The 12500-nt window shown below is 33.2% G+C and overlaps 1 protein-coding gene and 1 pseudogene across 1 annotated transcript; both read right to left on the reverse strand.

Moving 5' to 3' along the window:
* Window positions 1-2233: 2233 nt before the first annotated feature.
* LOC137617947 (mitochondrial carnitine/acylcarnitine carrier protein-like) lies at window positions 2234-7826 on the reverse strand. The gene is made up of 6 exons (XM_068347884.1): window positions 7562-7826; window positions 4999-5113; window positions 4585-4781; window positions 3893-4013; window positions 3248-3427; window positions 2234-2868 (listed from the first exon to the last, which is right to left on the reverse strand). Exons 1-6 carry the CDS (start codon window positions 7658-7660, stop codon window positions 2681-2683), a joined length of 900 nt encoding a protein of 299 aa, XP_068203985.1. The 5' UTR covers window positions 7661-7826; the 3' UTR covers window positions 2234-2680.
* A 4107-nt stretch (window positions 7827-11933) lies between these two features.
* LOC137617948 (mitochondrial carnitine/acylcarnitine carrier protein-like) overlaps window positions 11934-12500 on the reverse strand; it is an 8458-nt pseudogene continuing 7891 nt past the window's right edge.

Raw genomic sequence — 12500 nt, forward strand, 5'->3', positions numbered from 1 at the left:
TCTTAGGATCACATACTCAATTAATAGAAGACACCTTACGATAATAAGATTAGAATTAGGTCAATTATAAGAAAAATCAACTCAGTTATGACTGCCAACCCCTAATAAAAAAATCGTAAAAGAAAATTGGATATATTATTTCAACTCTTCATAATTTCACATAGCGTTTATTTATTTATTTATTTTCCTTTCCTCACTGGGTTATTTTTTCCTATTGGACCCCTTGGGCTTATAGCATTTTGCTTTTCCAGCTAGTGTTGTAGCTTAGCTAATAATAATAATAATAATAATAATAATAATAATAATAATAATAATAATAATAATAATAATAATAATAATAATAATAATAATAAACTAGATTAAAAGACTGAAAGATAACAGATAATTCTTAATGTAATACTTCCATTTTTATTTCATACCCTCAGTCTAGATTCTTACATCATCAGTTAAAGAATTTATTTCAAAGATAATAAAAGTGAAATCTCAAAATATGATTTTTATTCAATTTCAGAATTGCACATCCTGAAAGAATTGTTACAGCAGTTTATACAGGTCGTTTTTATTAGATATTAAATTCAATACAGAATGAAGAATTGAATAAGAAATATTATTCAGAAGACCTTTTCTCATTTAATAAAATCCTCCCAGACATGAAAATACAAATGCAAAAATAAAACAATACAATCAAAATGCATCATCATCATCATCATCATCATCATCATCATAATAATAATAATAATAATAATAATAATAATAATAATAATAATAATAATAATAATAATAATTATTATTATTATTATTATTATTATTATTATTATTATTATTATTATTATTATTATAATAATAATATTAACAACAACAACAACAACAACAATAATAATAATAATAATAATAATAATAATAATTATACTATTAACAACAACAACAACAACAACAACAACAACAACAATAATAATAATAATAATAATAATAATAATAATAATAATAATAATAATAATAATAATAATTTTAATAATAATCATAATTTCAATAGAAATGATAATAATGATCTTGATAACTTCAATCATTTTAATAATAATCAATATACTTGTTACTCTAAAGGAAGACTTACTGGAAGACTAGTCAGGATTATGGAAGACTTTGTCTAAAACAATTAACATTGACTTCTTTTTCAGTAAATTGTATCATTTTACATCTAATTGAAGGTCAGTTGTGAACTCTTCAGGTCATGAAAAAAGGACATTTACTTGAAGGTCAGTTGTGAATTCTTCAGGTCATGAAAAAGGACATTTACTTGAAGGTCAGTTGTGAATTCTTCAGGTCATGAAAAAGGACATTTACTTGAAGGTCAGTTGTGAATTCTTCAGGTCATGAAAAAAGGACATCTACTTGAAGGTCAGTTGTGAATTCTTCAGGTCATGAAAAAAGGACATCTACTTGAAGGTCAGTTGTGAATTCTTCAGGTCATGAAAAAAGGACATCTACTTGAAGGTCAGTTGTGAATTCTTCAGGTCATGAAAAAAGGACATCTACTTGAAGGTCAGTTGTGAATTCTTCAGGTCATGAAAAAAAGGACATCTACTTGAAGGTCAGTTGTGAATTCTTCAGATCATCAAAAAAGGACATCTATTTGAAGGTCAGTTGTGAATTATTCAGTTCATGAAAAAAGGACATTTACTTGAAGGTCGGTTGTGAATTCTTCAAGTCATCAAAAAAAAGGACGTCTACTTAAAGGTCAGTTATGAATTATTCTGGTCATGAAGAAAGGATATTAACTTGAAGGTCAGTTGTGAATTCTTCAAGTCATCAAAAAAAGGACGTCTACTTAAAGGTCAGTTATGAATTATTCTGGTCATGAAGAAAGGACATCTATTTGAAGGTCAGTTGTGAATTCTTCAGTTCATGAAAAAAGGACATTTCTATAACTGAGAAAACGGAGTTATATTGTGAGCGTTACCTATTTAATCACTTCAGTCCATCTGGCATCTGATAATTGTAATATATTATTATGCTAAACTGCTAAATATTTGTCGTAAAATAATTTCTAAAATCCTGGAATAAATGTTGCCAGGCATTTACAGTTTCAAAACGGATATATTGACGTTAAGGAGTGATATTACGGTTACCAACTCGTAAAAGATGATAAAGTAGGGTAAAATTACGGTCGCCTGTATTTTACTGAAATACGTCTGAGAACAGTATATTTTTATGGAGAATTTCCGATTAAAATTACTGTTTTTTCTAACAGCATATGTAATTTGGAGAGGTAATTTCATTTCTATTTTTGTATGGCAGTACAGGTATTGATATTTAAAAGTAATCAAGAAATGTCGTCGAATATACTTATCTGCCCTACACTTGAAAAAACCGTAATATTAATCGAAAATTCTCCGTAAAAATGTACTGTTCTCAGCCATATTTTAATAAAATACAGGCTACCGTAATTTCTACCCTACTTTGTTATTATATTTTACGGGTTGGTGACCGAAATATCACTCATTTACATCAACATATCCGTTTTTGAAGCGGTTAATGCCAGTCAACATTCAACCCAAGATTTTTACCATTTTTCATAGCAAATTTTTAACAGTGTATAAAATAAAGAGCAAGTGTCTGACTATATCCATAAAGGAATTATATATTCAGCATTGCTTATGAAAGGTAATCACCTCAGTCCATGTTAAAACGATGGAGCAATCCAATTCAGAAAATTCATGGCACCTTCGTAACCCAACAAACAGGCACTGTTAGCAGGAAATGCTCTCAAGAGTAGGGGCACTGCTCCCTTGAAGAAAGCCCGCGGTCCCTCGTTGCGTAGGATATCCACAAACACACTTCGGATACCGTGGGGGTATTTTCCTTCGGGAGCTAAGGAAGAAAGATTCCCATGAGATTTGAAATTTAATCTTGGTTATCTCTTTCTATAAAGTTTACAATATTTCCAGAAGACTAGTTACTGCCTACACCACCATAGGTGATGTAGGGACAAAAACATCATATGCATTAATACCTCAGGATAAGAAAATTTCAGTATACGAAAAACTCATCATACAAAACGACTTACAAAAATTTGTTTTGCCTCACATTACGAAAAAATACTCAGGATACGAAACAAAATTCGTGTTGTTAGGTTAGGTATATCAAATGATTCAAATGTATTAGGCTCTATTTCATTATACGAAAAAAAATCATGTTACGAAAGCCACTCGGGAACAAATTAATCTTGTATCCTGAGATATTACTGTACCTGTTTGTATTCTGCTCTTCAATACATCCGGACCAAGGGCGACGCTCCAACTAACAACACCGGCCAGTCCACCAGCGACTAATATTCGCAGAGGGCTAGGTTCACTTTCTTGGCCTTCCGGAGACAAAGACTTCCTTGCCAGGTAGTAGGTGAGGTAGAATGTCCCTCCTCCAGGTACATCTGAGGGCACGTGGTACGTGTAGAAAGAGGTACATGTATGCATGACACATATGAATTGACTGATGGACTAACGTGAATGTTATTTGGGAATATAATAATTTCAAAGTAGTTTTCGAACTGAATCTTAGATGCTCACCTAATTTGAACATAGGTATAACTCAAGAAATCACTGTATATTCTTTTTCATATATATACATATATATATATATATATATATATATATATATATATATATATATATATATATATATATATATATATATATATGTATATGTAGTATATATATATATATATATATATATATATATATATATATATATATATATGTTTATATATATATATATATATATATATATATATATATATATATATATATATATATTTATATATATATATATATATAATATTATATATATATATATATTTATATATAGACATATATATTAATATATATTTATATCTTACCTCGCAAAAGTGTGGCACACATTCCTTTATAAAATGAACTAACTCCCCCTTGCTTGAACAAGGCCTTTGCCACGTCAAGTGGTCCATTGTATAATTTTGGTCCCGCGCTCGCTGTTTGGACCTAGTGAGATAAGAATAATAACAATAATAAGAATAATACCAAAATTAAGAATAGTAAAAAAAATAAGAACAATAACAGAAATAAGAGTGTCTAGAGTTTTAGCTTTTATTCAAGTATATCAGCTATCTTTTATAGTTCTATATCATACACTAAAGAATTGTTGATTTTCTAAAATGGGGAAGTAGTGTTTACAAGAGAATGGTCAAGATGACTTTTGGTTATCTCTATATAAACTAAAATTGCCTGCAGAATTATCCCCTGACATTTTAGGTCATCATTAGTAACATTGTTATTGTTCTGGCATTTGTATGAAATAATAATAATAATAAAAGAAAAGATTGCCTTAATAAAGTTTATATTTTTAAACAATATGTATTACATCTGCATTTATTAATACAAGTATATCGGGTATTTTTTTTCATAGTTTAAAGGTTTAAAGGCCACTCATGAATGGCAGAGGCAAGGGACAGTGACATTACCCTATCAGCTGGAGGTTTACTTGCCTGCAAAATACACTAAATTCAGATGTATTCTTACTTCCAAAATATACTTTACTCAGAAGTACTCTTACCTGCAAAATACACTTTATTCTGTCCCCAGGAGTCACAATAGTCGACGTAAATACACCGGACAGCATTCCAGCCGCGAAGATCTGTCCTTCCTTCAAGGTCTCGCCTGGGGTCTTCTGTTGCAGCCTCTTACCAAAGTTAAACCCGAAGAAACTCACGGCGAATATCGGTGTAGCGGCCATCAGAGGCACTGCCATACCTGGTAAGAGATTTTTAGAACCATAGAAAATTGTAATTAATTAAATACCGCTTGTCCTACTTAGCCCTAGAACAATTAGTGGCCCTGATATACCTGTCAAGAGGTATTGACAGACATAGAAATGTTGAATTCAATAATTCCTTGTTGTGTCAGCCTTATTTATATAGACATGTGTACGTATGCCTGCACGTATATATGTATGTAAATTAATACGTACCTTTATATAAGCCCAGGAATCCATCATTCTTGATAGTTTTGATAGTGCAATCTAAGGCTCCTTGATAAAGCGGCTTCTGACCTAGCTCAGGTAAGGGTTGAGTTTGCAAGCGGACCTAGAAATAGAAGAGTTATCTCTAGTAGAATTCTAAATTGATGAAAATAATGGTGATAATAATTATAGAAATATCATAAAAGCATAAAAAGGAAAGTTAATTGGAATATATATATATATATATATATATATATATATATATATATATATATATATATATATATATATATATATATATATATATATATATATGAAAAGCTGTGTAATCTAAAATTGTAATATATTATTGTCCTATATAATATAGAGAGGTATTTTAATTCTTACTTGAGAGCAAGTGTCGGAATATATATATATATATATATATATATATATATATATATATATATATATATATATATATATATATATATATATATATTATATATATATATATATATATATATATATATATATATATATATATAGATAGATATATATATATATATATATATATATATATATATATATATATATATAAACATATATATACATATATACATACATACATATACATATGTATACATATATATATATATATATATATATATATATATATATGTGTGTGTGTGTGTGTGTGTGTATGTGTGTGTGTGTTTGTGAGTGTGTGTGTCTCTGTGTGTGTGTATATATATATATATATATATATATATATATATATATATATATATTATATATATATATACTGTACATATGTATTATATATATATATATTATATATATATATATATATATATATATATATATATGTATATATGATATATATGTGTGTGTGCGTGTGTGTGTTTATATGTGTGTTTCCTGTCACGTTCAGGAAGAAAGGGGAGTAGTCATACCCTGGTGGGAAGGGGTATCCCTAAAGGTACACTCGGAAACCACTCTCCAACAAATTGTAGTTAGGAAAGGGGGAAGGGGGTGGGAAGGGTTGAATATGTGTGTGTTTGTATATGTGCTTATCTTTCTATATATTTAAACGACATTTTTGACGGCTCGAGTACACTAATCTAAAATAGTTAGTATGATTTTTGTTTTAAATTGTGAAATATTTTAAACATAAGAAATGATGGTAAGATAAAAATGAAACATTTAAATTAGAAGTAGATTCTATTTTAATCTTATTAATATTTGTATGATTTTGACCAATAACCTCTTTTGCTAACATAAATATATACAAAAATCGTATATAACTGTTAATTGGAGGAATTTATTTCGGACTGCATCGCTGCTTTAGAGGGACAATGAAATATTATCGTGTTCGTGATTTCTCAATACAATACACTATTAAGTTGGGCCTGGCACCGTTTGCCAAATCTATGAACTTTGCATTGTTTGCCAAATCTAAGCCTGGCTCGCGAGATGGCTGTACATTTTTTCATTGTTTACTCTTTATAAGTAACAAAATCTCATTTTATAAAACTTATTTTCCATCATTAAGAATAAATTAAATATTTTTTAAGTTTGTGTTTCTGATATTCAAATAAGGAAAATATTTCTAAAGATATATTGTCAAAAAATCAATGACGTCAGTCTGTGTTTTTGTATAAAATTATATTTAATGTTTCAGTTTTAATGAAAATGAGAAAAAATAAAAATAGCAGTATAATGAACTTTTAAAATTTCATGATATTCATTCTTCAAATAAATTTCAGAAAACTGAAAAATGTCAGGTCTCTATGTGATTTCATAAATACCAAATAAATTTTGAAAATTGATAATGAAAAGGCATCAAGAAAAGATGATTAAATAACTGTATCATATTTTGAGATGTTGCTTTTCTTTATTAAAAATATCTGCAACTTTCGATAACGAAATTTGATTCGTCTGCGTTGTTTAAAAAAAGTAAAAATAGAAAAATTTATACAGCTTTGTATCTTATTAAATAATCATTCCTGAAGTCCAGGAATAATGTAAATCCTAATTCAAATTCTGAATCTATACTTATTTAGTTAAATCCAGTCCATGCTCTTGGAGATAATAGTTGAAATATTTACTAACCGGCAACTGAACTAATCCCGACATGGCAACTAACTTCAGCAGACGCCACACACAAGGAACGTCAATACAAAGGCAGTGTCATCTGCGAATTTTCCCTAATCGTATCCTTCAGTAAATACGATAATGTAACACTAAAGTAACGTTACAATCCATTAGTATAAGGAGTGACAACGGTAATTAGATATATATTTCTCCGTAAATGAGAGATCAAGGTACATAAGATGTAGCCTTCTTGTAAACAACTTCGCCCAGATGCTTATCTAAGATAATGTACACACTGATAACATATTTTGTATAAAGAAATAAGGTAAGAACAGTTCTACGTACTAAAGAGTTTTATTTCTAATGAAACAAATGACATACGATAGCTAATCTAAATGATATTTGTCTTAGAATCTAGAATCACTTCAGAAAAGAGAAGGCCTACCCGTGTCTACAGGGAAACATCACCCGTTAGTATTGTGTCATTCCACCTTACCTTGATAGTATCAAATGGCTGTCCTGTGCTAATGGCTGTGATCCCACTAAATCCACCTGCCAGGAAATTCTTCACGAGAGACGTATTCTTTTCAGCCATCGCTCGCAACACGGTATATATCACAGTATATTCATACAGTGAAGTGATGGCTTAAACACCAACGTGTGGTGCTTTTCCCATCAACTCGATACGTCTATTGTGAACACGGCTGATTATTCGGTGTCCAGGTCTATAATAGCTTTTCTTTCTTCCAGACGGACAAACACAATGGCAGGATATGAGTTTCTATTTATTCTACTCTATCGTCTTAGATCGAGTCCTCCTTCACTACTAAATAAAATTTGAGAGATGTTATGTAACCTTGTGGGCTTCTAAATTCATGAGAGAGAGAGAGAGAGAGAGAGAGAGAGGAGAGAGAGAGAGAGAGAGAGGAGAGAGAGAGAGAGAGAGAGAGAGAGAGAGAGAGGCCTTCTAAAGTCATGAAGTAGATCACTAGAGAAACCAGATGAGAGAGAGAGAGAGAGAGAGAGAGAGAGAGAGAGGAGAGAGAGAGAGAGAGAGAGAGAGAGGCCTTCTAAAGTCATGAAGTAGATCACTAGAGAAACCAGATGAGAGAGAGAGAGAGAGAGAGAGAGAGAGAGAGAGAGAGAGAGAGAGAGAGGGGGGGGAGGGGGGCCTTCTAAATTCATGAATTAGATCGCTCGAGACATTATATGATGAGGAGAGAGAGAGAGAGAGAGAGAGAGAGAGAGAGAGAGAGAGAGAGAGAGAGAGAGAGAGAGAGAGAGGGGGGGGGGGGGGAGGGGGGGCCTTCTAAATTCATGAATTAGATCGCTCGAGACATTATATGAGAGAGAGAGAGAGAGAGAGAGAGAGAGAGAGAGAGAGAGAGAGAGAGAGAGAGAGAGAGAGAGAGAGAGAGAGAGAGGGGGGGGGGGGCTTCTAAATTAATGAATTAGATCACTCGAGAAAAGATATGAGAGAGAGAGAGAGAGAGAGAGAGGAGAGAGAGAGAGAGAGAGAGAGAGAGAGAGAGAGAGAGAGAGGATGGCTTCTAAATTCATTAAGTAGATCGCTCGAGTAAAGACGAGAGAGAGAGAGAGAGAGAGAGAGAGAGAGAGAGGAGAGAGAGAGAGAGAGAGAGAGAGAGAGAGGGGGGGGGGGTGGCTTTTAAATTTATTAATTAGATCGTTCGAGTAATGACAAGAGAGAGAGAGGAGAGAGAGAGAGAGGAGAGAGAGAGAGGAGAGAGAGAGAGGAGAGAGAGAGAGAGAGAGAGAGAGAGGATGGCTTCTAAATTCATTAAGTAGATCGCTCAAGTAAAGACACGAGAGAGAGAGAGAGAGAGGAGAGAGAGAGAGAGAAGAGAGAGAGAGAGAGAGAGAGAGAGAGGGGTGGCTTTAAATTTATTAATTAGATCGTTCGAGTAATGACAAGAGAGAGAGAGAGAGAGAGAGAGAGAGAGAGAGGGGGGGGGGGGGGAGGGGGGCCTTCTAAATTCATGAATTAGATCGCTCGAGACATTATATGAGAGAGAGAGAGAGAGAGGAGAGAAGGAGAGAGAGGAGAGAGAGAGAGGAGAGAGGAGAGAGAGAGAGAGAGAGAGAGGAGAGGAGGGGGGGGGCTTCTAAATTAATGAATTAGATCACTCGAGAAAAGATATGAGAGAGAGAGAGAGAGAGAGAGAGAGAGAGAGAGAGAGAGAGAGAGAGAGAGAGAGAGAGAGAGAGAGGATGGCTTCTAAATTCATTAAGTAGATCGTTCGAGTAAAGACGAGAGAGAGAGAGAGAGAGAGAGAGAGAGAGAGAGAGAGAGAGAGAGAGAGAGGAGAGAGAGAGAGAGAGAGGGGGGTGGCTTTAAATTTATTAATTAGATCGTTCGAGTAATGACAGAGAGAGAGAGAGAGAGAGAGAGAGAGAGGAGAGAGAGAGAGAGAGAGAGAGAGAGAGAGAGAGAGAGAGAGAGAGGATGGCTTCTAAATTCATTAAGTAGATCGCTCAAGTAAAGACACGAGAGAGAGAGAGAGAGAGAGAGAGAGAGAGAGAGAGAGGAGAGAGAGAGAGAGAGAGAGAGAGAGAGAGAGGATGGCTTCTAAATTCATTAAGTAGATCGCTCAAGTAAAGACACGAGAGAGAGAGAGAGAGAGGAGAGAGAGAGAGGAGAGGAGAGAGAGAGAGAGAGAGAGAGAGAGAGATGAGGAGAGAGAGAGACAGAGAGTAGAGAGAGAGAGAGAAAGCGTGTACCTGAATCGTAACTTCAGATATAGGAATCATTCAAACCTTACGTAATAAGGCATTTTGGATTTCACAATAACTTCATTATAAGAGTTTCATTAAATACTAAAGATCAAAATAATATCAATTAATCGCATCCATTTTACGAACAAATATGATTACACCGATGATACGTATATGCTTCTTCAAAAAATAATTCTACATCAAGATAGTTACAAGCTGTTATTGTATGTAATCACTTTTTTCACTTAACTTATACTCAAGTGAAAAAAAAAATATTCTGAACTGAAAGTACTTTATTTATTTATTTGATTTTATGTCAATTTACTCAAATCTCAAATCCAGCTTAAACTAACTTTACAGTACTGTGGATGTCTTGTCTTTAAGTTGACTGACATCGCTGCTGGGGTCTAAGCAATGTCAGGCAGGGCAGCCGATCGGGACTACGGTCTACCACAAAACCAAAGCAAAGTCCTTCAAAAAGAAGGCAACTGTGCTTACCCTATACAAATGGGAAAAAGCACGTTAATGAAAGAAGATAGAAGATGATGAACTATGTAGCCTCTCCATATTAGGATTATGAAGCAAGCTGCATTGGTCACATCTTGCACTACATTTCATCTTGATTTTTTCTTGTTAGGAATAATATGCAGAGGCACACAATCAATTCTAATCACCACCAGCTTATGAGGGGCAGATATAAGATAAGAATATATAGCACTGAATGATGGTAGGAATATATAGCGCTGAATGTTGGTAGGAATATATAGCACTGAATGTTGGTAGAAATATATAGCACTGAACATTAGTATGAATATATAGCACTGAATGTTGGCAGGGATATGTAGCGCTTAATGTCAGTAGGAATATATAGCACTGAATGTCGGAAGGGATACATAAGCGCTGAACATTGGGTAGGAATTTATAGCACTGAATGTCTGTAGGGATATATAGTGTTCAATGTTTCTAGGAATATATAGCTCTAAATGATGGTAGAAAATATATACCACTGTATGATGATAGGAATATATAGCACTGAATGTTGGTAGGAAATATATAGCACTGAATTTTGGTAAGAATATATAGCGCTGAATGTTGGTAGGAATATAATGCGCTGAATAATTGTAGGTCTCAAGAATAGTATTCTAAGTAAGCGCTGAATGTTGGTAGGCATAAATAGCACTGATTGATGGTAGGTCTCAAGAATAGTATTCTAAGTAAGCACTGAATGTTGGTAGGAATATATAGCGCTGAATGTTGGTAGGAATATATAGCGCTGAATGTTGGTAGGAATATATAGTGCTGAATAATGGTATGTCTCAAGAATAGTATTCTAAGTAAGCACTGAATGTTGATAGGAATATATAGCGCTGAATGATGGTATGTCTCAAGAATATTACTCGAAGTAAGCACTGAATGTTGGTAGGAATATATAGCGCTTAATATTGGTAGGAATATATCGCGCTGAATAATGGTAGGTCTCAAGAATATTATTCTAATTAAGCGCTGAATGTTGGTAGAAGTATATAGCGCTGAATGATGGTAGGTCTCAAGAATAGTATTTTTAGTGAGCGCTGAATGTTGTTAGGAATTATATAGAGCTGAATGTTGGCAAGTCGCAACAATAGTATTCTAAGTGTGGGAATAGGGTTGTTTTAGTCTTTTGGGAACATGACTGCCTAGTAATCTGTTGGACTGGAGTTTAAGACCAACTCAAGGTCTATAGTTTCTTGTAGTGTTTGAAACCTCACCATTTTTGTGAGCTAAGGTTTGGTGGAGCCTATAGGTCTTCCTGCTGAGTCATCAGCTGCCATTGGCTGGAACTCCCTGGTCCTTGCCTATGGATAGGGGGGCTTAGGAGCTGATCATTTATGTATATGGTCAGTCTCTAGGGCAGTGTCCTGCTTAGATATTGTCACTGTCCCTTGCCTCTGCCATTCATATGTGACATTTAAATCTTTAAACTGATGATCGTAAGTTGGGGAGTGAGGAAAATTTGTTACAGGCGAGGGAAGAAAAAGTAGCATCTTAGCATTTGGTTAAGAAAATTATTCACTAAAAATTATATTTGTTTTATTAGAAATAATAACTTAAATATAAGAATAATGAAAATATACTACTTATAAATATCTGGCAAAAATCACAGAGTAATAAAATTAGTATTGTTCCATTTGGAATTCGTCACACATCAGAGTTATATCAATTCTAGCAATTCAAAAAAAGCAGCCTAACACAATTTACTGTATTTCAAGTGCATCACTCATTTTCTTCTTACTCTTTTCCTAACTCTACATAGGGCTCCTGATCTTCAGGAGTCTTCAAAACAGATATCAGCTTCAAATGAAGATCGGAATTTGGATTTAGAAACTATTGGCTTTTTTAAGTTTTCTGCGTCCGGTGCTGTCTTGGTTTGAACTATGACATCACAGTAACTTTCTCCTTCTCTCTTTTCTTCATTCTTTTAAATATATTTTCTCATCAATGGGTCGTTATTGATAAAGGTTTAGATAAGAATAAATATCTATTCATCTATAATCACCTGAAGGAAATACCTAAATTTCCTAAAGGAAATATATGACAATGAAAATAAGTTTTCATAATACTTTCTAATGAGAAATTTTCAAGACAATTCAAATCACTTCTCCCTGAGACTAAACCTGCATTGGATCATATCTGTCTTGGTACAACATTTAAAACCTTTATCT

This window comes from Palaemon carinicauda, chromosome 24, assembly GCF_036898095.1.
Source record: "Palaemon carinicauda isolate YSFRI2023 chromosome 24, ASM3689809v2, whole genome shotgun sequence".
NCBI classification, from domain to species: domain Eukaryota; kingdom Metazoa; phylum Arthropoda; class Malacostraca; order Decapoda; family Palaemonidae; genus Palaemon; species Palaemon carinicauda.

Bases quoted from the DNA above. Each gene is read 5' to 3' on its own strand.
- LOC137617947 (XM_068347884.1), bottom strand. From the start codon at position 7,660: ATGGCTGAAAAGAATACGTCTCTCGTGAAGAATTTCCTGGCAGGTGGA. The intron at 4,782-4,998 runs GTACGTATTAAT...ATCTCTTACCAG, and splicing joins ATTCCTGGGCTTATATAAAG to GTATGGCAGTGCCTCTGATG. The intron at 3,428-3,892 runs GTAAGATATAAA...ACGTGCCCTCAG, and splicing joins GTGTGCCACACTTTTGCGAG to ATGTACCTGGAGGAGGGACA.